Source organism: Fringilla coelebs (genome assembly GCF_963513975.1).
Source record: "Fringilla coelebs genome assembly, chromosome: 7".
NCBI lineage: Eukaryota > Metazoa > Chordata > Aves > Passeriformes > Fringillidae > Fringilla > Fringilla coelebs.
This window is the reverse complement of record NC_140035.1, coordinates 26560796-26586863: the sequence shown is the minus strand read 5'-3', so window position 1 is coordinate 26586863 and position 26068 is coordinate 26560796. Positions and strand designations below refer to the sequence as shown.

Genomic DNA, 26068 nt, shown 5'->3' with positions numbered 1-26068 from the left:
CCTGCCGTCCCTCGGACAGGACTACCCCTCCCCGGGGAGACCGCAGCAGCCTGGGGAAACACGCAGCGTTCAGAACGCGTGGTTTATACGGGCAGAACGTGGAGCTTGTCTGTCGGCGAAGCCAAGCTTTTAAACACACACAATCGCACTCTGTCAACACTTCTTTACGTAAAGAAACTGTGTTCGGTGCGATGAACTGCAGGTCAGGCCGGGGGAGCAAGAGCGGAACGGGCAGAGAAAGCAACTCGCCGTGTGCGGAGGGCCGGGAGAGCCGGCTGCACCCCGGCACCGCGGCCGGTCCGGCTCGGGGTCGCCGAGGGGGCCACCCGCTCACACCCCCTAGGGGATCCGTGCGGGAAACAAAGTCTCCGGCACGGCCACCCGCGTCCCGGGGGACACGCCCGATTCCTATCTACGGTGGCCGACCCTGCCACCAAATGCAGCACCCGGGGAAGCGAGGGCAACTCTGGTGAAGTGCCACAGGGGCACCCCGGCGGCTCCCGCGTTTGTGTGTCAGAAGACTCGAACCCGCGGCGGGACGGGGGACAGGCAGGGGCGCGGGCGCGGCCCTGCCACGTGGCTCGCGAGCGGAAAGCGGCCCCGCCGCTTCCGCTTCCCGCGCGCACTCGCTTCCGCTGCCGCCGCCGCTTCCCATTCCCCTTCCGCTGCGCGGCGCGCGCGTGCTTGAGCGGGGTCCGGTGCGGCGGCGCACGTGGCGCCCCCCGCCCGCCGCAGCGATGCTGGTGCTGTTCGAGACCGCCGCCGGCTACGCCATCTTCAAGGTGAGCCGCGGGGCTGCGGCTCGGGGCGCGCTGCCTCTCGCCCGGCGGGTCGCGGCGTGGGTCGCGGCAGCCGACCTGTGGGGGGAGCAGAAGGGAGGGCGAAGGGGAGCGCGTCGGGCCTGCGGTGGGAATTACGGGGAAACACGGGCGGGGGTGAGAGGGAGGGACGGAGGGCCCCCGCATCCCGTGCGGGCCCCCGCATCGGAGTAGGGCAGGCGGTGGGAGCAGAGAGGCCGCGCTGTGAGCGAGGCCCCGGGGAAGGGGCTGCCGGAGGAGGCTGAAGGCGCTCGGCGGGTGGAAGGGGAGCTCCTCGGTGTCTGCCAAGCGTCGCCTCCGGCCCTCGCTTTATCCCCTCCACCGGCCCGGATTTGGTGGGAAGTTGTACTCTCGTGGCCGTGCCCCTTTCGGCCTGTGCTGGGGGCACCCGGGTTTGGGAGTGCTGACCTCTTTCTCTTCCTGGCTGTGCCCTCGGGGCCGCTCTTCCAGCAGAACCCCGCGGGGGCGTGAGGGGGCGCGTGGGAGACGGGCAGCGCCTTCCCGGCTGTGCGGGGCCGCTGCCCTGGGCGTGCCTGGAAGCGGGACTCGCGGGGACGGTGCGGGTCCCCGCAGCATTCTCGTGTCCCGACCTCGCTCTCCCGGAGGGACAGACAGACACCTTCCCAGGGCTTTGCCAGCCTCCTGACCGGGTGGCTCAGGGCTGGAGCTCCCTGGGGCTTTGAGCAAGCCTAAACTAGAGTTGCTGCGGTGTCGCGCTCCTTTCTGGCTTTTCTCTTGCTCGAATGTTCATTCATGTACAGTTTTACAGGCTTGGTCATAGTTTGATCATAACATCCTTATTTTTTTCCCCTCCAGCTTAGTCTTTGGGTTTAACTTTTGTGAACATGAGTGAAGGTGTGAAGAGAGGAAGGCTCTGGTTTCCTCTACCTTTGCCTGCAGCAGAATTGCACCCTTGCTGCTCTGTGGAGCACGATATTTCCTTCCTCTGCCCTGAAACCTTTTCTCCTCGTTGGGGTGAAGCCATGCAGTTTAGGCAATATTTTAATATAAATTTTAATATTGTAATTTCCGGAGGGAGGCTAAGCATGAAGCAAAGGTAGAAGGAGGGACATACAGAGAGAACTGCAGGGAGGCATCTGCAGAGGTGCTGCAGTGTTTGCTGCAGCTGTCAGTAGTTATCCATAGGCGTGTCATTTTTATACACTAACAGCCTTAATTTAAGCAGTTTCTGTGTCTTTCATTTTTTTCTATGTGCCCATGTCTGTTTATAGAGGCTGAAAATTCTGTAGGTCTTGGTGTAGGAAAAATGAAGTGCAGGAAAGAATCATCTGGCTGAGGAAAGGAAGAGTTACCCCAAGGTTTTGCTGTGCTTCACAGTCATATGGGACGTTAATTGCTAGTTTTATGTGCTCAGCTACTAACTGAGTTTAAAAAAAGACAACCTCCTTCAACCAGAGTTTAAAAATCTTCCAGGGAGCAAAATTTATAATGCTAGGAATGATTCCTGCACTGAGTTAAATTGCAATTGCATTGCATTTGCGATGTGGGGACAAAACCACAAGATTATTGAGTGAGATGTAAAGAACACAGTGTTGTAAAGATCTTGACTATTCCCCTGAGCAGTTTTCTAGGAATTCGCCATGCACTCTGCATTTTGTGAAATGTTTATAGGCTCCAAGAGTGTAAGTGTTAATCTTGTGCTGCTTAAAAGCTGAGGGGGTTCCCTGTGTATAGAGATGGGATTAAGCCATTGCTGCCTCTTGGGTAATTGTTGGTGTGGTTGATGACCAAGCTGTGGTGACCACTGTTCTTTACAGGGATGTTTTAATTTTTGTTTGGGTTAGCTCTGATTAATGAAAATAACTTGGGGGACCACTGCTTTCTGTTAGATTTCCCAGATGTTTTATTTTTCTAAACCAGTGGTAAATTTGGGGTTGGGTCACTGTGGTTATGAGTGAGTCCTGTAGAGGAGGTGGAGCAAGCCCAGTTTTGATAAAGAAGAAGAGGGTTTTTGCTTTAATGTGCCAGGTCCAGGAGGACACAGCCATTATTGAAGAACTTCTGTAATTCAGGTGAAAGTAAAAATGTTGCACTATTGTCTATTAGTAGGGTAAAGCTGCTGAGAGAGAATGGTGAAAACAGAGATCACTGAAGTGACTCGGTTGGTGTTAAGTACTGCAAAGTGGTTGGATGCACTGTAAACGTTTCGGGTCTCCTGCGTTGAAGAACTAAATATTGTTGTGTGTTGTGGTTTTTTCCTGCAGGTTTTGAATGAGAAAAAGCTTCAAGAAGTTGACAGTCTGTGGAAAGAATTTGAAACTCCTGAAAAAGCAAACAAAATGTAAGCAGCTTTGTGTGGGGATGTCAGTGTGGCTTGTGGAAGGGCATGGCTGCCTGTAGTTGCATATAGCTGAGGTTCAGAATGAAGTACTGATTTTTGGTTTTCAGTATTGTAAAAGCTGTGAGCAATGAAAATGTGAAATTAGATGCTCCGAGATGCTTACAATGAAATATCAAAGTGAAAGAAATACCTTACAGTATAATTAAGTAGCGGAAGTCATTACCATGTATCACCAAAGCAAAAAAATTGAACAATATTTTAAGGTGATGTGGGTGCTTTGACAAGGACATCCAAGCTTGTAATGCTGAAATTGTCAGTGAAATGACAGGGGTTTCTGCTCACAGAAAATTCTTTTGGGAAAAATAAAGCTTAATCCAGGTGGAACTACATAAATCACTGAATTGAGAGGTAGTGTTGTTGCCCATGCCAGCAGTGAGACTTAGCACCACTGCAGAGTTCACAGGGATTGCAGCTTCCACTAATCAAGCTGGCCTTTCTAGCAAATTGCCCTAAAGCTGGGGACAGTGGTGGATTCCTTCCAAGTCTGTCTAGTGGTTTTATTGGAAGATTTCTAATCAGCTTTGATTGTAATGGATGCATCTGAGCAAGCTGTGCATTTCGTATTTTTCCTGCTCTGTAGCAGTACTTAGAGCAGAGGCCAGAATATCCCACATTTTGTCTGTTTGTAATGTGGTTAATCTTGTCCTGGAAACATCATCTTGGGCACTTGTTATACAGGATGTGGCTCTTAATGGGATCTCTACTCTGATAAAAATAATTCCTCTTTTGCCTTTCTGAAAAAGCTTCAGTGTAAGCCTGAAGCTTTTGTTGGGATCTGCAAATGCTTAACTAAGTATTGAGCTTTATCTGTGGCCTTGCTTCCTTTGCTGATACTTGACTCACAACCAGCAGTGGTTAATCAGAGCTGGATTAGTTAAATGCCTGTCCCTGACAAGGAATTTACTGGATTGAGACAGCTTCTTAACTGTAACTATATATCAACACCACAGGCTGTGTGAGAGGTAGAGGGAAGCTGTGCCTAAGGATCTGACACAGTGTGGTTAAACACTCTTCACATGACTCTTGGCTCTGGTCAGCACTTAGGGCATTAAAGAAATTTTTGTTTGTCTTAAGCTCAGCTCAGAACTTGTATTCTAACATCTAATTACAGGGGAGGACTTGAGGATTCATGGGCAATGAATCAGTTCAAATTTAAAGTCTTTGAAGATGTATTTGGTTGAAAAGCATGTTAAATCTGAGCTGTGCAGGCTCTGCATTCCACAGAGGCAGAACATTTCCTTTTGAAGATGAGTGGAAAGATGCTATCATCAGTCAATCAGGGTGCAATGTTGAAATTTAAGTCTGTCTTTAAATATGAACTACAAAGCAAAAGGGGGAGGGTTAGGTTTTCTGGTGATGTCGGTCCAAGAAATGCCAAATCAAAATCCTTTTTTTTTCCCCCCTTTATATTATTATTGTAGGACCCAGCTGAAACATCACACCGGACTCAGCTGGCCAGTGGTGCTCTCAGTTCTCTTTGAGGGTCTGCATATTGATCTTTGCTCTCTTGAAGCCATTGGGAAAAGAGAGGAGCTATAGTAGCAGAGGCAGAAAAAATGGTTCTAGCATGTGGTTTATGTACAGTTGTTTACACACTTCTATTTTATTTCTGTAGAGTAAAGCTGAAACACTTTGAAAAATTTCAGGACACAACAGAAGCACTTGCTGGTGAGTTAACACTATTTTTACAAAAAAAATCAAATCTCTATCATGCACTAGTTCACTCATTGCTTGTTTCTGTCCATGCTCTTTTTCTTTTCTTAGCTTTTAAGTTACAGGTTTTTGAAAGTGAGCTGGTTTTGATGGTTATGAGGTCACCTATCCAGTCTACAGTGCAGTAAAAATGTAATAATGTCTAGTTTTTTCCTTCAGTGCATATTTTTAAGCTGTTTACAAATGAGCACCATGTAAGTTGTGACTGATATATGTAGTCTGTCTGTTGTCAATGATGGATTCTTGTTGAAGCTGAATATCACTGATTTGAGTCAACAATTCGTCACTACCACTGAGACGACAGACAGGTATTAAGAACATTCATTATTACAACCACCTGGGTTTTATGGATACATGTTGTACCTGTTTCAGCCTAAGAAAGGTCTGCGTTCTCCTCAAATTCAGGAGTTTAAGCAAAATGGAAAGCCTTCTATTCAATATTTTTTATGAATTCTGCCCTTAAATGCTTGATGTGTGGCCTGATTGGAATAGAAATGGTAGGAATTCTAGGCAATAATTCAGAAATGGTGTGACAATTACTGCTGAATATGCTGTATGATTTAAGTAGGTGAGTGTTCCATGTCACATTTATAATTAAAGATCAGTTCTTCATATTCTGATGCAGTAGGGTTACCTTATAAAGGAAGCAAAGAAACAAGAATGGAAACACGACCGTCAAACATGAGATGCAAGTAAAAGAGCTGAGATTGAAGCTGTTGTACGTTCCTCTTCGTGGCATATTTTTTGGATTATGTTGCTTTTGCATAGGTTTGGATTCATTCATGTATAGTTAGGCTGATTAAAAAAGCCTCAAAAACATTCAACACCTTCTACTACTTTGCTTCAAGTTGGTTTATCTGTGAGACTGAGATGTTCAGACGACTTATGGCTCATTTATTTTGAAGGCAGGACTATGTATGTGACTGTTTCAAGGGGTTAGATGCTATTGGCCACCTTGCAGGGTAGAAAATTATCTGCATTGCAGAAGGGTTGAGAGGAAACTCAGCACAGGACTTTGATTTTACTCTTACATGTCATTAGGTTCTGGAAAGCAAAAATCACTAGCTGCTGCTCTGTTACTGTGGTGGTGATGTATCAGTCCCAGAAGTTCAGTGGAGCACAGAGCTGACCCTCAGAGTTGTATAAGAGCCTGCTTAAAATATACTGTGTGGGATTGTAAAGCTTTTACAGATCTATTAATATTTAAGAATTAAGAACATCCTTTAAAGATTCTTCTGTCTCCATGCCGTATTAAAAGGGTCTGTCTGACTGTCCAGTTTGGCATCATTCCTGGGGCTTTAGTACATTATCGTCACCAGAGAGTGCAAATAAACCATTACTCAATTTAGGATATCATGGTTGCTGCCTAAGGGACCTGGCAAATGGTTGGTTAATTAAATTATACACTAAATATGCCCATATAACTTCGCCATTGGAAATGTTAAACATGTATCTAAAGCATATGGCATACCGTTGGTAGAGATCCTTAAACAAAATCGGCAAAAATAGAGCTGAAAACATATGGAGAAAGGAGAGGCAACTGGGAGAAAGGTTTTTCATTTAGGCCTTCAGAGGAGGATGTGTATAATTTTCTTCTATTTTGATTTTTAGCTATTGCATGATGAAGTAGTATTGCAACTCAGACTAGAACTACTGTGGACAGTTAAAATAAATACATGAAGTTAGGAGTAATATTTTTGCAGTTTTTAGGAGGGGAAAGAAATAGCATCTTTGGTCTTCTTGTTTTATACAGCATCCACAGCTCTTGTAGAAGGCAAGCTCAGCAAGAACTTGAAGAAGATTCTCAAGAAGATAGTGGCAAAAGATGCCCATGAGCAGTTGGCTGTGGCAGATGCCAAACTTGGAGGCGTCATAAAGGTGAGAACTGATTTTGCTGTTTTTCCTTTTGTCTCATGCTGCAGTCAGATTCCAGAGATTTTGCAGTTGCTAGCAATGGATTATGCTGCCAGTGCTGTGTTTGCAGCATAGAGGATAGTTAATCCTGGTATGTGTACAGGGATGTTGTCTTGAGAGCACAGGTGACTGGTATGCTAAGAATGCACTGAGGTCTTCAGGTTTGCTTGATTTTCTCTTAAATATTGGTTAGAAACACAGAAAGTAGAAAAATTAATTTTCTAATTATGCAATCCAGAAAAAGAGTGGAGGGAGGAACCGACCAAAAAGCCCAAGCCAGCCAGACTTGGGCTTTTTTATTCCTTACTAACAGATGCAGCAATAGTAGGGTGATGATTGATTGTCTTTCTAGGAGTGGGCATTGTTGTGCATTCCTCAGTGTGCAGGTAGCTGTGCACACCTCTTGGTCCTTGCCCACCCAGAGGAAGAAGGAGGCTCTATGAAAGTGGATTGCTTTTTCCAGTGTCTCCTAGGTGTCAAATACTGGTTTCCCATCTTATGTCAAATTGCTCCCTGTTCCACTGAACTTTGTTCTGACAACCTCCTCATGATGTCTTAGGAGACTGCGTAGGCTGCAAAATGAGGGCTTAATGTTAAAGTGAATAATAGCAAGGACTTGAACTAACTATTCACTCTTGTTCTCTGAAAAAGACACAAAGCCCCTAACCCTCTACATCTGAATTTTCTTTCTGTGGCCAAACTGTTTCTAGTAAACTTCAAAATCTTGAATCTTAAGTTGAAAGTTCTACATAGCAGAAAGAGCATTAATTATAAGTCTGCTCTTCAAAGTGGAATATTAACTGTGTGGGGGTGTCACTACCTTGAACATCAAAAATGGATGAAACTTGTGTGATCACAGGATTGCAGTGGGAAAACCAGTTAAAATGATGTAAGGCTGCTGGAAGAAGGACTTCAGAGGAATGTTGTGTTATGCCTGACTTTGGACCATTGATTTCCACACTGCAGGAGAAGCTGAATTTGAGTTGTATACACAGCCCAATGGTTACAGAGCTGATGAGAGGAATTCGCTCACAGATTGAAGGGCTCATAACAGGCCTCCCTTCTCGAGAGATGGCAGCTATGTGCCTGGGTCTGGCACACAGGTGAGTTCCTACAACAGCTCTGTTTCATCCTGTCTGCCCCATTCCTGTGTCCCTGGCTGTGCTGCTTGAAGTGTTTCTGAGTATGTGGCATGGTCTCATACTCTGTAAGTCAAGATACTTCTGTATCTGAAATCTTGTTTTACAAAGGAAGGGCTTTCAGTTTGCACCCACCCTTTAGGGAAAGGCTTCATTTTCACCCAAAGTGGAAGCTGGTAGCTTTTCTTTTCATGTTATATACATCAGGATATACTTCTGAACTGTGTCTGAAGCAGTCAAGGGAGTAATTTAAAGCTCCATTGCCACTAAGAATCAAGGTGGAGACCACAATTTGATGATTTGTGCTAGACTAAATACCCATATAATAGATAATGCAAATATTAAAGGCAGGGTTGTTATTACCACCTTGTTCTTGCTGCTTTTTGATTTAGTGGAGTAGTAGTTAAATACCAAGTTGTTGGATCACCCTGGGATCAAGCATCCATTAGCAAGTAACTTTTTATTGAATATTCTAACATGACCTTGTCCTGTTACAAGCCATTGGCAAGTTAGAGGCATGCTTTGCTGTAACCAGTTCCTTAAAAGTGTGTTTGCTTAGAAAACGGGCATTAATATTGAAAAAGGACTTTTAAGATGCAATTCCTCATTGATACCAAGTGTCTTTCACTGTAGCTTCCAGAGAAATTTGTTAACATAACATTAAAGCCAGATGGTAATGGGCTTTCTCAGATAGTGAGAATCTGTTCCAGGAAGTTTCTTTTGTTGCTTCACATTAGTGTTGCTGGTATTTGCTGCTAGGGAGGTGTAGTTTTGTGGGTTGCTTCCAGCTGCTGTCCAACTGGAAGTGCTGTTGACAAAGACATTTTGTGGAGAACCGTGCAGAAAAACCAAAAGCCAATTCATTTCCTGCCACAGCACTCATGTTCTGAGTCTGCAGCAGGTGGTACAAATAACCTTAACTCTCACTTTCACCCTGCTCACAGAGTATGGGAGAGACTCATGTCAGGTCTGTTGTGAAGCTTGTGTCAGTGTGGCTTCTGGTCCCAGCTGAGAGCAGTCAGTGGCTCAGAGCTGAGCTTGGTTTCAGTGAATCTGTGGACAACTGTATTTGTATTAAAAAGGAATAGGTGTGGCATATTCTGCAACAGGATGTCAGGATGCTGATGAAACTGTATTTGTGTCTCCTCAGCCTTTCCCGATACAAGCTGAAATTCAGCCCAGACAAAGTAGATACCATGATTATCCAGGCAATTTGTAAGTATATTTAAAGCTTAAATTATTAATGGATTTGGCTTAGGATAGCTGACTTCTTTACATTGGCTAAAGAAAAGTATTGCTGTCAACTTCCTCCTAGGATGTCTTAGTAAATTGGGCACTGATGTTCATCTAGGCATAAAGTGTGCTTTCTCAACAGGGCTTTTCACAAGCAGGAACATTTTTAGGGCAGTACAATAAACTGACATGCACTTTTTCTTAGCATAGAAATCAGCTGAACTACAGGCACTGTTAGTTCAGTCCTCTAAGGGCTTTCCTTCCCCACATACCTCCCTTCTGAGTGGTGCTGTGAGAATGGGCCCCACAGGATAGCATTTTCTGACCCATCATTTAGGTGGTGTTTTGCATAGCGGACAGTGTAGAAATAGACTCCTACGTTAGGCGTGTAAATCACACTGCCGTGTGTAATGCTCCTTTTGTCTCCTTGCTTTCTAAATGGAAAACAGACTGAAGTTGTTAAAGCAGCTAGAAAAGCCCATTCCTCATTTTTCCTTGAAGAGGCACACATCATAATCTGCATGTTTGCTGTGAAGCAGTGGTGAGGAATCCTGTTTGGAATATTAATTCCCAGACTGTTGCCAATGATGAAACATAGTTAAACTGAAATTAGTGATGTAATTCAGTTCCTTCGTCACTACCACTGAGACAACAGATGGGAATGTTGGTATTGCATTAGCAGGAAATATTTTAGCCTCAAGGCTGTCTAGCAATATATACTATAGGTGCTCTACTCTAGTAAACTATAAATCTGGTTGTTTGTCATATCTAGTAAGTGGTGAGCCCGTTGGCTTTCTATTTGGTGTATTTATATTATAACAGCAACTAAAAGGCTTACTTTTTAAATCAGGTAATGGAATACCAGATCAGTTAGTTACCAGTAAAACACTTTTTCCTCAAGTTTAATTGGATGCCTAGATTTTACATCAATCTTGTGTGTAGCACTTTGGCTGACTAAGAGGAAGGAGAACTGGCTGCTGTGCTCCTTCTAGGGGAATGTGCTTTGCAGCTGTTAGGGAGTTTGTCCAAGATGGTCCTATGATAAAACTTTGAGGCCACACTCACAGGAATTCCAACATTTCTATGGTATTGTGCCTGGTATTACGCAGTTCTCTGAAAAGTAAAGACGTCTAGTGTAATTTGGTTTATTCCAATATTATGGAGTGAAATACTTCAGGTAATCTCCCTTTACACTATTGGTTGGTTTGAGAGCACCACATTTTTAGGTTGCCCTTTTAGAAAAAGAACTCCATCCTTCTTTCTTTTAGCGCTTCTTGATGACTTGGACAAAGAGCTGAATAACTACATCATGCGCTGCCGGGAGTGGTACGGCTGGCACTTCCCTGAGCTGGGCAAGATCATCACAGATAACCTGACGTACTGTAAATGCGTGCGCAAAGTCGGTGAGTAGCCAGGGCAGCCGAGCCTGGGCATGGCAGTGGGCACAGCGTGAGTGGCACTGGAGTTAGACTCACTCTGCTCATCCAGCTGCTCATCGCCCTGAGCAGTGCTGCCTTCAGCAGCAGGGTAGATGGGGCCAGCAGAAAAAGAGGGTATGTTTGCATCTGGACCTCGGTGCAATTTGCTATTTGAAAACTTTAGTGGAAGCTAATGCCACATCACCAACCAGTCCTTCATGGACCACCAGCATGTCTTAGAATCACAATTAGTCAGCAGACCAGTTTGGAAATTAGCTCCTAAAAAACTGATGTAAAGAGAAGTGTTGCCTGTCTCTGGATGTTTTTGAAGAGAGCAGCTACTAGAATTACTCATAAGAGCAGGAAGAATGCTATATTTTGGACACTTGCCTCACCTCTTGGGCTCATGTGCTCTGTATTGATTTATTTTTTGCTTAGTTGGTTTTTTGTAATAATGAAGTTTGCAGTCCAGAGGGAGACTTGTGGCTTTAAGGGGCTTTTTCCCCCCCCAGTTGTAGAAACAATTACATGGATTTGGTTAGTGGTAAGTGACTGCTTCCTGGAATTCTATTCTTGTAATATTGTCACTGAAAATTGTGCAGCAACCAGCTACTGAAAAGGTGAAGTAGGCAGTATGGGCTTTCTGGGTTTTTTTCCTAGTTTCAAATTTAATATTTCCAACCATTCTTAGTTGATATAAACACAAAGTCAGAACACTGACGTATATTTTAGGAATTTGGAATAGTGTGATGGCAGACTTGACTCACTGTTTTTATTTTGGCCTTTTATCTTCATCTGTTTCTGTGCTTTTTTTTGCTAGTTCATCTCGCCCCCAGCACAAACATGCTTTCATCTGTCCCCCACAGGAGACAGAAGCAATTTTGCTTCCTCTGATGTTTCTGACATCCTACCAGAGGAGATTGAGGAGGATGTGAAGGCTGCCGCTGAGATTTCCATGGGGACAGAAGTATCAGAAGAAGACATAAACAACATAATCCATCTCTGTGATCAGGTATGTACACATGCATGGATAGCAGTAGGACTATTTCAGCTCAGAAGAGCCACTTCTGCAAAGGAGAGCTTTTCCCAGGGCAGTGCTAACTCTTGTGATGGCAGTGATGATTCCTATATTGTTGCTTTCCTGATGATCAGACATGAGGGTGCACAGTCACTACCTCATCTGAGCCATCTTGGGCTGTTGATGTCTGCATAAGGCCTTCTGAAAATGGCAGTCTTACTTTTGGGAGGAATTTTGCTATCATTGTAATTTCAAGAATTTGAGATAATAGCTTTGCATAGCATCTTTTTAATCTGTCACTGTGGAAGCTAGGTGATAAACCCTGGGTTAAAAATGGACCACTGAAGTCCCAAAAGAATTAGGAGTTCTACCCTGCTCTTTTCTGGGCCATGTGTGAACAAACACCCTCTGACTTCAGTTGTACCAGTTGGATCCCTTTGTGACTTTGCCAGGAGCGGCAGGGTTATGAGTTCCTGTTCTTGGTCTAAACCAGGCTGCTTTTTTGTGTGCATTCTAATTGTGTCTATTTGTATGAAACAAGTAAAGACCATGTATCCCATTTCAAGAGAATGGTGGCAAAGATTTATGTGAAAACTGAATATTCTAGGGTTTTGTCCTAAAGAAAACGTCCTTACTAAGTATTTTTGTTCTGCTTCTCTGTCTTTAGCATGTTGTCAGATTCTTTATCAGGAGTTTTGCTTTTTTTTAAATCAGAAGTAAATAAGTTGCGTAAGGGAATAAAAAGAACAGATGTTCACAATATACTTTGTGGATGTAGCTCTGCTCTGGGAATATGCTCTGTATAAAGCTTCCTGTAACTCTGGCTCTTGGCTATTTGCATTTTTGCAATTTGTTAGTCTCCTACATTGGAATTCCCAGCTCTTCCTTGTGTCAGTACATTTATCTATTTCTATTTTTTGGTTGGCTGATACTGACTCCTGTAACCAAACTCTGTCTGTGCCAGGTGATCGAAATCTCTGAGTATCGGACACAGCTCTATGACTACCTGAAGAACAGAATGATGGCCATTGCTCCCAATCTCACTGTCATGGTGGGAGAACTAGTGGGAGCAAGGCTCATTGCTCATGCAGGTGGGTTACAGTGATCAACATGAATAAATCTTAAGTGACCTCATCAGATGTTTTCTCTGAGAAGCTGGTCAGCTAACAGCTTTATGTAAGGCCTGGTGAATATATCCTGGTAAATGGGGCGAAGGCAGCACTTCAGGAATCTTGAGAATACCAGCATGAGCTTGGTAGTAGTCTGTGATGACGAAGTTCTCAGTTGGCCTGAATTCTTTTTGGAATATGAGGGCAACTTAAGTCACTACCTCTTCTGAGACACTTACTGAGCCTCCTGCTGATAGTTCAGTCACTTCTGAGGTATAAAACCAGCACTGAGCGTTTATAGTCAGACTGGCTCAAGATAGCAGCCTTATTTCAGTTATCTGTGCTGCAGTTCTATGATGAAACATTCTTGCTGTCAGTCTGTGAGGAGTAGGCATTATTCCAATGGAATATGTTTCATTGAATCAGCCTTCTTTCCTGATGCTCAAATCAAACCAAGACAGTTGAGGCATGAAAGACTGAAATAGTTTACCTGTCCTTCAGAAAACAAATGGGAAACAGCTCTCATGAAAACAGATGGATCTGAGCTTCTTACACTGTTCAAAAGCAGGAATCTAGCCTAGCTGCTTCTCTGACAAATTACTCTTGCTGTGTCACCTCTTCCTAGGTTCCCTCCTGAATCTGGCAAAACATCCAGCTTCTACGGTTCAGTTACTGGGTGCTGAGAAGGCACTCTTCAGAGCACTGAAGACTAAAAGGGACACACCTAAGTTTGGCCTTATCTATCATGCCTCTCTGGTGGGACAAAGCAATACCAAAAATAAAGGAAAGGTAAGTTGCATAGTTCTTTACTGGCTTGGCTTTTTCCAGGGCATTAATATCTTGAGCTTCATGATGGCTTGAGCTTAAGAGTGAGGCTTTTCCATGGCTTGCTTTACTGTATTGCTTTGCGATGACATGGAAAATACCACTCTCCTACAAATCTTTGGATATTGTTCACTTCTGTTCAAGAAAAGGAAATAGGATTGTCTTTTTGACATACCTGAGCAATAACAGGTGTATTCCAGATGAGTTAGGGTGTAATACTGGCTTTCTCAAGGGCTATGTTACTACTTTCTTCTATGTGATAGTAAACTAAGGTGTTGAAGGCTTTAGTCTTGCTTGAAAATTGGACTCTTTTTGTACTAAATTTATTAACAGCTTGGTCTTCATGCTTAGTCTTTCATAATGCAGGTGGATGAATATGTGTTTGAATTTTGGAGAAGGCTGGAAATTATACCTCAGACTAACCTGGTCTAAAGGTTGGGGTAGAGTAGGATATGTATAACTGACTTGTTGTCTCAGATGTTTCCTTCTATTTATCAAGGAAGCAAGGTGTTACATTAACAGTATTTCAGTGTTGAAAGAATAAGACACTAATTACTTTTTTGGACTAAACACTGCTAATAAATGGTTCTGTGTTCTTTTGTATGTGGGTATGGTTTCCAGATCAGAGTGAATCATTGCCTTATGTTAAGTCTTAGCATTTAATATTATTTTTGGCTTTTCCAGATTTCTCGAATGCTGGCAGCAAAGACTGCCTTGACTATTCGTTACGATGCCCTTGGAGAGAACACCAGTGCTGAAATGGGAGCTGAGAACAGACTAAAAGTAGAGACAAGACTGAGGCTTTTGGAAGAGAGAGGGGTAAGTCTTACAGAGAGCTGCATGAAGCTGGCATTCTTTTTCGGGGTATGATTTCCTGACACTGCTTTTTGACTCTTCTCTTTCAGTAGCATGTCACTCTTACCCTGTAGTTTCTCCCAGCTTTGGCTGGAGTGGCCAGGTGTGTAAGTTGGCTGCAGGCATTTATGTATCAGCTGTTCTTGTTTACAGGGTTGTGTTTATTTGCTTTATACTGAAAAATTTTGATAGCGACCAAGATTAATAAGATCATACCTTTACATTCACCCTATGAATTGCAAGGATAGGCTTATTACTTCATAGTTTCTTTCTCTTTACCTTAGAAGGAGCATTTATGTCAATATTTTTTCCACCCTGGCTCTTGGAATCTGGACAGAATCTGGTGGTGCTTAGTCTTTGGGAGCTTTCTCTGTAGCTAAAGCAAGATGTTAGTCTGCAAATGGCTGCACTGCCCTCCTACCACCTGATGCATATCCTGGCTCTCCACACCAGCTGTTCCATGTTGCTGTCAGCACAGGGTTCTGGGAGAACAGAGACCCTTTCCTCTTTTAGGTGGCTGCAGCATGTGATCTTGTTAATGACAGCTGGGTTCAGCCTTCCCAGCTAGATCTGATGCCAGTGCTCTAGTACTGGCATCACTAGAACAAAAATGAAAAACCCAGAAAAACCTGCCAGCTCTCCATGGAAGGTAAAACTTCCCATCAGAACAAAGGCAAGGAGACATGTTAACACCAAAAGACAAACCAGTCACCTGACAAGTACACATTTAATTTAGTTTGGGGCCTGTGTTGTGGCTTTAAGGGTGGCTTTATGCCAGCTGTAGGGTGATACCTGCCCTGACATGCAGTTATTCTTGCCGAAGGAAAAAAGTGCACAAATTTGAGCTGCTTTTGGGAATTTGAAGGTACAATGTTATGTCATTGTAATGTTGCATATTTGATCCAGTAGTAGATGTCCCTTACTTGAATTAGGCCCTTGAAGAGCAGCATTAGGAAGGCCATTCTCACCTCAGCCTTCCTCACCTCAGTTACACTCCCTGTCACTACTCTACACTCAGGTGTAAAGCCAATGCACGTACACAAGAGCTTGACCCATAATACAGTCTGTCTTTCCATTTCAAGAGCTGAATAACTTGTGTTGTGAATTCTTTTCCTTATGAGTAATTTGTTTTTCATATCTAAATTTTTCTTGTAGATAAGAAGAATAAGTGGCACTGGAAAAGCCTTGGCCAAGACAGACAAGTATCAAAATAAGAGGTGAATAGTTTTTCCTTTCAGCTTGCTGCGTAAAAATAACTCTCCATGGTTTTATTTCTGAAAAGCTTTTTGGTTGTGGGCTGGGTTGACCTAAGATCCAGAAAACATTTTCTATGCTAGTTAAACATTCATAATAAGTTTTGTTGCTAATAAGAATTTCCTTTTTCCCAGATTTTCTAATAGTAAATTACTGACATCATCAGATAGCAAGTACTTCAGGTGCTACCAGCAGCACCCCAAAAAGCAGGGTGGTAATATATGGCAGCTTTATTTATTACAATTCCAAATGAAATAAATTGGAGAAAATCAGAGTATGAATTAATTTCTTTGACATGGAAGCTGTCCTAGAGACCTACTTAGCCATCTTATTCTTTAAAAAAGGGAAAAAAAACCTAAACACCACTTGTTCTGATCATAGCTTCATCTCCTTATTTAAGTCGTGTATGTAATGAGTAATATGTCTTAAGCAATAAATAAGGTGTTTATGTACTCTGGACACTGTTAGAACAGTTTCTGGTGCCCAAAGTGACACTGGAAATTGCAACTGGGGCAGCTGAACATCTGAGGATTTGAACAAGGTATTATTAGTCTGTGCTGTGACATGTGGGTTTATTGCTTAATTTGGTTGCAGGCTTCTTGCTTAGCTTGCCCTGCTTATTTTGCTGAGCTTTTGGTGTAGAGAGGGCAAGAGCTCAGCAAAACCAGGTTTCAGTGCTCATTCTGTGAGGAAAAATTAGCACTGTTGCACCCATCTGCAGTCCCCAAACATCTTTCTGGAGTCTAGCTATGACTTCTATTTCCATATGCCAGGCATTGCCAAGTGTAGTGATGGCTGTGATTTCTGGAGCAGCTTTTGCAGACAGTGTCAGTCAGTAAATGAAGCATCAGGGCATGTCAGGAGGCAGCAGCTGAGGGAGGAGGTTGTTCAAGAGACAACATAGATGCTGGGGTTTGACCTCTGGAAATGAGGAATCATGAACTCCTGCCAGGACATGTTTCTCCTGTTAGACATGCTTTGCAAACATGTCTAGGCTTGGGGAGAATCTGAAGATAATTCCTGGCTGTTTGGCATAGTCTGGCTACCTAAAAGGGAAACTAACTCAGTACTTGTCAAATTGTCCTTGTAGTACAAAAATGGCAGTACTGCTGCATGGGCATGTTAGGCTAAAATAGTGTTTTAAGGAGATGGGCAAGAATCTTAGTGTTGTATGGATCTGTGGATTTGTATGAATTAGCTAAATTAAATTAAAGTAATGTATCAGAAGTTAAATGAGAGTTAGTTTTTAGAGATGAGATTCAAGTGGAACATTTCTGTATGCTTTCCAAAAAAATGCCAGAGATGCTATATTTGCCTTATTTATGGTTTTGGGGTTTTGGTTTCGGTTTTTGATTTGGTTTTGTTTTGTTTTTAATTAGCAGTATTATGACAATGACAAGGAAGCCAGTGAGCACTCACTTGGGTTTATCTGAAGCAGAATCCACCTTTTGCAAAAGGCTGCATAAGCAATTTCTTTAAACCAATATGCAGTGTTAATACCCATAAAAATAATTTCCCCTGTTTAGAGGATGAACTGGTGGTACTGTCTGCTGGCATTGCCATATGCTTCCCAGCCCAGTCGCTCAGCTTCAGTTGCTTTTATAACCTGTGCAAGGTATCTACTTCAGATTCCTATTTTAGAAAAGTTCACATGTCCATTATGTGGCTGGGGAAATATTTTAGACTTAGTGTTTTAAAACGTCTTTCTTCAATAGGAATTCTTTTCTGAATAAGAAAAGAACTGCTTCATTGCTATTTGATGATTCAGTTGCCCCTTACAAGTTCCACTTAAAGAGCACTGGATTTCAGGGTGGCTGGTTCTCTACAGCCTGTAGAGGAGTTTGGAAGTGAACCAGCAAGCATGCAATAACTGAGAAGAGGCGGTTTCAGACACAGATTAGATATTTAAATGTCCAATAAATTCAGTAATAACGTGTGCTATAGCAATGAGCCGTAAGATTACCCTGCCTTGTGAGTTTGCCCTCTCAGTGTAGTGGTGGAGAGGCAGTGTAGAAAAAGCAGAAGTAAAGCTACTTCTAATGCTTTGTGTGTGTGTGTGTATGTATTGTTACCCCTAGTGTACAATTATGGGGTAATACACCTTATACAGTGCAATGATACACTAAGTGATGGAGAGCTGTGTGCTTGTGACCATATGGCTGTGCTGGATAGGCCTTCAGCATCAGAGAAATCAATGTAATGGGTAATTCAAGTGCTCTGTAGAGCCTTGAACAGGTATAAACCAGAACAGACCAGACAATTATACTTAGTGGGGTATCTCTTTCCTAGTCATGATTACTGATAAAGGCACTGTGTATTGGAGGGAGGGCCTCACTACCTGTAGATGCTTGGTTAGCTGAGCAAGATTGATTTTCATATATTCTTGGTAGGTTATGTTGGAAAGTTTATGTTCCACTGCAGGGTCTTCCCTGAAGGTTTGCTGTTCTTAATACATAAACTGACTTTTCTTCATTACAGTGAAGTAAAAGTGTTTGACCCCTCTGGTGACTCAACGCTTCCTGCTGTTTCCAAGAAGCGCAAAATTCAGGAGGTGGATGAACAAGACACAGAGGTTGCAGTGAAAGCAAAGAAGTTCAAAACAGAGATGAAAGGTTGGTTGCTGTACCTGTGCTGCTGCCATGTCCCTGTTTGCATTGTGCAGTTGAGCTTAGCAGTTACAGCCAGCCACAGTACCCACCTAGGTACTCTCCTTGAGAATGGCAGTGTATTTAAAAAAGTGACTGACACCAGACTGCAGTCAATTTACAAGCAGTTGTAAATGTATAAGAACATTTAAAAACAAAACCCTACTCATATTCTTACAGAATTTCTTGCTCAGTAGGTTTGTATTTAATATCTTGAAAATAGAAAAGCTGCACTCTGTAAAAACAGAACTTGCCCTATTTTCTTTCAAGAATACTATTTTATTCTGTGTAGAAGTGTTTTCTAGCATTTCTCAACATATAAAAAGGTCAGAATTTGACTTGAAATGACAGTTGGAAATTTCCATCTGAATTTACGTAATACATGAACAATTGTTATTCTCTAGGGAGCTAAAACTGAACTATGTCCACAGTTGTTCTTTCCTTCTCTGATAAGTTACTGTATGAAGAAAGATTTTGAACTGCAACTGCAAAATAATCTAGTTTCATATTATGGTTCGTATTAAGAAACATTCTGTTCTCACCACTGTGTAACTTGGGAGGGGAAAAGATGGGGAAAAAGAAGATGACTTAAAGTCACTTCTGTGAGATCCAGAGCCAGATCTGGGCACAAACTACTCATCTTTTTTCAACTACCTGTGCCTGCAACAGGTGGGGGCTGTCAGAGCCTTCCCTTTCTGCCTTCTCTCCTGCTCTGTTCTAGGGGATCAGAGTGCAGATATGCTGGTTCAATGCCTCTTCATTGCCTCTTCATGCTCAGGTGATGGCAGGTGTGATCATTCCAGATACCACTTAGTTCATGGTGTCTGTGTACATGGAGGGAGCAACTTGCAGGAATCTAAACATAGCTGAGAAGTAGAGTTAGACTGGAGGGGAGGAGAATCCTTTGTGCTGTAAAGCTGAGATTTGTGCTCTGCCTTGTTCTCTTATATTTAACATAATGAGAAAAGGGCATGAGTACTTTGGAGGCTTGAACTTTGCCCGTTTGCTTTTGGAGAATGTGGGTGTTCTCACAGCTGCTGCTTTGAACCAACTTCCTTTACTATAGCCAGAATTGTTCCCTTGGGCTTCCCTTGCATTATCAAAGCAAGTGTTGACATCTCACAGGCAGGAGCTCATTGCAGGTGAAATATTACATTGCTTTCCAGCCTGCTCTTTTGTAGTTTGAGGAGGATATTTCAGTTCATAGTTATATTATTCAATGGTTGGTGCTTTTATACACAAACCTGTTTGTGTTTGCTTCATTTACTTTATTTCCAGATTTGGGGATTAGGTGGAGTTTAGCAGATATCCTTGAGTTGGAGGTAGTGTCCAGAATACTTGTGGGCTACTGAAAGCTGTGCTGTTTGGCTGCTTGTTTTTCATATTTCCCCAAACCTGAAGCGCAGGCCTCAGATCTGTTGCTTTTCTTCCTTAAAAGATGGGTAATTCTTCAAATGTATGGTTAATAGCTCCTGCTTTTTCCCAGTTCTTTCTATCAACTGAGTTGTTTTATTTGACTACGTGGGCATTAGTGCTGATTGTGCCAGTTGCTTCAGACTATAGAATAAATGCTTCCAGAGAGTTTATTTATCTTATGTCACCTCTATGCAGAATTCATCCCTTTAGCCTGTCCTCTTGTACCCTTGAAAATAGCATTGCTTCATGTTTGCAAATTATATTTGAGCACCCAGCATGGGTACACAGATTTTCCTGACATCTGCTAGACAGACCATAGCCTTGCTGTTTTGCAGCATGATTTCTCTGATTGCAGAGTGTGCTAGTGGGGGCTTGGTGGTCCTAGAAGGTTGAGGAGTTCAGCAAGTCACATAATACACAGAAGGGGGCAGAGGATGTCCCAGCATTAAGATTTATATTGCACGTCCACTTGAATATGCATGTGAGCCTTTAATGTCTGCTGTTCTCGGCTCTGTTGTTTTTTGCTGCAGTGCTCCATTCAGCTTTTGCCTGGTCAGAGATAACACATCCAGACAGTGTGTTGTGAAAGAAGTCTCTGCCTCCTCCTTCCCCATGCTGTTGGTGCAGCTGCATAAAAAATGGGGGTGGTGGGAAAAGTAGTCCCAGAAAAAAAGGCATTCTTCAGCCAGAAATTTTTGTTGTGCTTGTTACAAGAGGAAGGTAAAGGACAGGAAGGAGTGGGAAGCTGCCACTGAAAAGTTTTGGTCAAACCATTGCTTTTAATATCTGTTGTAAAGAGGGACAGTATTTTGCATTATGCCAACCTGAAGTTGGCATAATGTAAATGTTACTGCAAGATGAGATGTGTGGTGTTTTCTCTCTCCCTGTTTGGGGTGCATGAATGGTAGTACTTTGGGTGGGTACTGGCAGCAGGTTGAGGGGTGACTTCAAAACACATTCACCTTTTATACCTGTCAGGAAACCAGGTGGAGGGATTAGTGCCTGAAAGAAGTTATAATACTTCAGGAGCTGTCAGTTAAAACCTGTTTTCATGTTTGTGAAGGGAAATAGGCCAGGTGTTTTTGTGACTGTTGTCTCTGAAGCTGGATGTGGCTAGACAGAATACATACCACCAGCAGGGCTAGCCAGTGTCCTCGGGGAAGCCTTCAGCTTGCATTTAGCATCAGGATGTAATAGCAGTTAGTGACTTGGGAAGGTATCTCTTGAAAAGAGAAATATCTTCAGTTAATAGTGTTAATGGAGTGAACCCTGCAAGATACAATAGCAACAGCTTGGTAGGGTGTTCTGTGACTTCATTCTGTACATGTGTAGCGTTGTGTGGAGGAGGTAGGGTACATCAGGACATCAGGCTTGTGTGTTAAAGCTTAGATGAAAATGGTGGAAAATGGTCAGTGGAACTACTGCAGGTGTTGTCCAGCACTCCCAGGGCCATCAGTCAAACTGCTCCTCAGGGTGCTGCTTTCTGTGCCTCTGTGCCTGAGTCAGAGCTATTGGTTTTCTTGTCAGCTGCTGTGTATCACAAAGAAACCCCCGCTGGCCTTGATTAACTTGGAAGTATTGCACCTAGAGGGAAAAGACCAGCACCTCTGGAGCCTTTTTTCTTATTCTGGCTAGGTACAAATATGTGAAATCTTGTGATGAGCTTTGCTAGAAGGCAGCAGCTGAAATCTTCAGGGAGGGCTCTGCTGCTTGCTGTGAGAAGTGACAGTGCCTGTGAGCACCCAGTGCCTCATCTGCACTGTAAATTGTGACACTGTAAAAGGTTCCACTGCCTGGTGTGTCAGACTTGATGACATCTAGGGTAATAACAAGAAATTATTTTTTCAAGGTTATCACCCAATATTTTTCTTGGAAATGCATATCTTACCAATCCAGCTGTGTAAAAACATGTAGCATAGTAAAATACTATGTGTATGCTCCTGTTACACAGTGTGGATTTAATATAGTTCATGCTATAGAATAAATGTTTATTTATTTCCAGCTACTTCTACTTTCTCCATGTCATACATAGGGAGGTGAGGACACTTATTTTTATACCTGCTTTGAATGCCTTATGCTCGCACACTGTTCTCTGTGAATTTTGTGGCAGAATCCACTCAAAGTTATATTTACCAGGTTTTTATCTAGAATCTTTTGCTGTTTTGCTTCTGGTATGTTTTTAAATGTCAGAAAACTGCATGTGTTGGCTGTATTCTTCTGTAGACATGTCTAGAAATTTTTTTACCCTGAAGCCAACTTTTTTGTCTGAAGCTAATGTTAGAGGCAGAGCTTGCAGTGTTATTTTTGACTTATATAATGCTTCTGGCTTGAGGAACTAAATTTGTGACAAAGTACAGTCAAGATGTTAGGAGGTTATGTGGTTAGGGTCTTTTTTTATGTGATTGAATTTGTTCTTTTTGTAAGTGGTGAGTGAGTGTTCTTGAAAATGAAATTGGTTCTTTCCTGGGGGACATATGGTGAGAAAATGACGTCTTTGAGTCAAACCTCCAGTAGCAAAGATACATACCACAAACACCTCTGGTTTCAGCATCAGTTTTGTAGCTACTGAAGGACAGTGGTTGCTACATTCAGAACTTAGTCATGAGTACTGTGTGAAACTTGGTATCCAGCACTGACTCAGCTGTGCAAATAAATTCAACTTGGGTGTGCTCCAGTAACATCCTGGCTGCTGCATAGGCTGTCAGCTTGGTAATGATTTTTGCTTGATTTCTTTACCTTGAGATTCCTAAGATTGTGGCATGTATTCTAGGAAGTGAGTGGTAAATCACAGTTCCATTACCACTGTGATGAGATAGGGCAGCTGTTGATGAATTGTTCTGAAAAGTAGCTGTAAGGTCATTACTAAATCTTTCCCTGGGTTGACATTCCTCTCAGCTTATATAAATAATATTATAAATAATTCCTGTCGTCCAAGATAGGAAAGTGTTTCTGCATTAAATGCTTGAAATTGAATGGAGATCCTTGTGTTTGCCAGTCTAAACAGTAAAGAAAACTGGTCTGCTTATTAACAAATTTCCAACATCAAGATGGAGAAGTCAGTTGTGACCAAGCTACTGCTGTCTAAATGTATTTCTAAGGGGGGATTTAGAGTCCTTTTGCTGCTCCTGTGTTGCTGGTAAAAATACTTGCCAAACTGTGGACAGTCACTTTTCCGATGAATACTTGAAGGTAATTTGGCCAGCAAATGAAAACATACAAGCTTGTTTTAAACTCTGGGAGCAGCATATAGGAATAGCATGATGTGAATTCACCAGGAGCTGGGAATAGTGCTGTCTGAACACTGTCACTTGTTTGAAGTAGTTATATATTTTGATTATAGCAGGGAGTAGTTCCGCAGGTAAGTTAACACAGACAGTAAACAAGTCATTGCATCCTCTGATGTCTCGTAGCTTTTACTTTTGCGCTCTTAATAACTGACAAACTGCCTTTCATTTTTGTCCTTTCTGTGGTACAGAAGGGGCAGCTGTAGAAGATGGTGAACCTGTCAAAAAGAAGAAAAAGAAAAAGGATAAGGGAAAGCAAGCTGAAGAAGAGATGGTACTGAGTGAGGAACTCCCTACCAGCCCCATAACTGAGGTGAGGCAGAATTGCACAGCTATCTGATCCTTTTTGGGAATAGTCTCTACAAAACACAGAGTGTAGAGTGAAGGGTGGGAAGAAATTCTTATATGTATAATCCATGGGACGCCAATAGTTTTGCTCTAGTAACTTTATTTTGTGATATCCATCAGTGTAATGTCCAAGAAGATTTGTATTACAAAATAAGATCTGGAAAGTTTGTGACTGCAATGCCTCCATTCCCCTCCTGTCCTCTGCCCACCCCCAGCTCTAGTCTTCCCCCTCTTTGCATCTTTTCTATGGGAAGGATGTCCCTTGGTGCCAATCCACAGGCATCTTTCTCCACTTTGGGACTGTAGGGAGCAGAGGCTGTACCTGCTGATTTGATAGCTTCTAGCAACAGTAGAGCAGATGGGACCAAACCCAGCTTTTTGCTCAGTTCTGAAGTCCTGTTCTTAACCCAGGGTTGAATTGTGCCCTTTGTGTGTGTCATTGCAGGGCTGAGGACAGGGCTAGCTGTGACAGTGTGGCACAGCCTCCCTAGCCCCGTGAGCAGGCAGTGCGCTCAGCAGCTGAGGGAGGACATGGCTTGGGCTGTGCTCTGCTGAGCATGGCAGCTGGGGTGATGCTTGGGCTCTGAGCCCTGTTGCCTAGCTACACGTTGCTTTGCTCCTCCATTATGCTTTGTTCATGGCAACATTTGTTTGTTTGCAGAATGCAGAGAAAAAGAAGAAGAAAAAAAAGAAAATGAAAGATGAGGGTGAAGACTGATGTGGAACAGGGGAAAACACTGGCCCTTGGACAGCTGCTTTGGAGTAGCATTTATCTACATAATTTGGTTAGCCTCTTGCTGAAAACTAACTTCCCTGTGTTGCAAGAGGGCAAGGAGATGGGTTTGATAGCTGTCTTCTCCCTGAAACAGGATACCCTGGTGTCTCTGATAATTAGGAGGATTACTGGTTTCTTTTGTTTAAAAGCTCACAATAGGTCCTCTTTTCACAACCAGTCTCCAGTGATAAGGAATAAAAACATTTTTATGGAGATTTTATGCCTCTGTCTTTTAACTTGTTTGCTGGCTTTTCTAGCCATTATTAGGGCTATTTCTGAGATGTATTGTTAAATGACTGATCATTTCTAAAGTTCTAAATGTGTAAATGTTCTGTTGCAGTTTATTCTTTAAAGATTTCAAAGGTTGTAATATCCTTAAATTTTCTATAAAATGGATACAAATATCTGTGCATGATATCAAAGATGCTTTGAACAGCTGAGGTGTGTTACCAAGTCTGCATTGTAGTTTTCTTGATAAAACCTTTTTTAAGCATCTTCTAAATGTTTTGGTTTTGCTGCACTGGCTAACAAAATTCAGATGCATGTTTTGAACAAATGTGAGGTAGCTTTCAAATTGCTTCATGGTGATTGTAGCAATTTCCATCACTTGATTTAAAAACAAAACAAAGCAAGAACCAAACAAACCCTTGAAACTAACAAACAAAAATCCAAGGGAAAAAAAAAAAAACAAATCCCAGCCAAGCCAAACTCAAGGCAAAATTACTTCAGCTATCTGATAATGAAAAGTGTTTTATTAGTAGCAGAAATCAGCCATTTGCTAATTCTGCCATTCTTGTGGGAATACAGATGCATTGAAGTAGCATCATGTGATCAAGACTCTAAAGCTCTTATGGTGGAAAAGGAAGCTTTTTTTTAAACTGTGCTTAGCACTCAGATTATTAATTGTTATGAAGGTTTTTTTTCCCCTCATGTGTTGTGGCAGAGTATTACCTGAACAAAAATGAGTTTCTGTAGCTGAGTAACCTTTGGTAACTGCAGCCAGTGTAGCTGGTGGTTTTCTCTGGAATTCTAGAGCTGCTTACTGAGCAGCTCCTTGGTACTGAACTGCCCATGGCTCGTGGCCTGTAAGAGCAAGTGGACCCCTGACAAGATTGGTAACATGTTACTAATGCACTGTTCTACCAGGATCAAGAATATGAACTGCCTTTTTTTTTTCCCCTTAGGAAGGTTGCAGTGAGTTTACCTGCTGTAATTGAGGTTGCCTGGGTATACTGAGACTGTTCCAGTTTATCTGTTTTTTGCTAGACAAGTAAAATGAATCTAAGCTGAAATGTTTGAATGGGCAGCAAAGGTATTAAGAAGTATTCATAATGAAATAGAAGAGTTGACAATTAGTGCCTTTAGGTTTTTTTTATTGTAAATGCATTTTCAAACAGGAGTCCTACCAGACAAAAAGTTCAGTTTCCTCTGAACTATTAATGTAGTTTCTCCTTCAGATGTATCAGATAAATTATGTATGTGCTGTTCAAGAAACTGTCGTGTATAATTTACCCTAATCAGAAAATTTATATGAACATCAGTTGCTAGTAGGTCTAATCAGTGGGATTGAAATGGAGAGGTTATTTTTGCATGGCCACTTTTTCCTTCCTTTTGCTTATTCCTTTGATAACAAGCGAATGAGATTCACCTCTTTCCTTATATAACACATTTTAGTGGTTTATCATTGCAAGCCAATGTCCAGTGCAGGCCAGCTTCCATCTCCCAAGGCAGCCCATTGGAGCTCAGTCATGAAGCAGCATGTCTTTCCCTCTCCTGCTCCATGCTGGGAATGTTGGATTTTAATACCCAATTAACTACTCTTCTATTTTATTCTCTTTCAAAATGTCTGTGACCCAAAAATACTGGGTGGAGAAGAGGAAGCAAATTTGAAGTTTTTCAGTGCTGGATAGACCATACACTCATCTGCCATCACCTCTTGTAA

At 42.4% G+C, this 26068-nt stretch overlaps 1 protein-coding gene across 1 annotated transcript; it reads left to right on the top strand.

Moving 5' to 3' along the window:
• Positions 1-634: 634 nt before the first annotated feature.
• NOP58 (NOP58 ribonucleoprotein) lies at positions 635-24424 on the top strand. Its single transcript, XM_084209551.1, has 15 exons — positions 635-782; positions 3044-3120; positions 4796-4848; positions 6647-6771; positions 7774-7910; positions 9097-9161; positions 10448-10582; positions 11464-11609; positions 12580-12706; positions 13350-13513; positions 14234-14368; positions 15560-15621; positions 18137-18270; positions 23195-23316; positions 24013-24424. The coding sequence occupies exons 1-15, from the start codon at positions 738-740 to the stop codon at positions 24067-24069; spliced, it is 1584 nt and encodes a 527-aa protein (XP_084065677.1). The 5' UTR covers positions 635-737; the 3' UTR covers positions 24070-24424.
• The last annotated feature ends 1644 nt before the right edge of the window (positions 24425-26068 follow it).

What these genes read in the sequence shown, in the direction of transcription:
- NOP58 (XM_084209551.1), top strand. Translation starts at nt 738, where the DNA reads ATGCTGGTGCTGTTCGAGACCGCCGCCGGCTACGCCATCTTCAAG. An exon ending in CCTGAAAAAGCAAACAAAAT is followed by an intron (nt 3,121 to 4,795) that starts GTAAGCAGCTTT and finishes TTATTTCTGTAG; the next exon opens with AGTAAAGCTGAAACACTTTG. An exon ending in AAGGCTCATTGCTCATGCAG is followed by an intron (nt 12,707 to 13,349) that starts GTGGGTTACAGT and finishes ACCTCTTCCTAG; the next exon opens with GTTCCCTCCTGAATCTGGCA.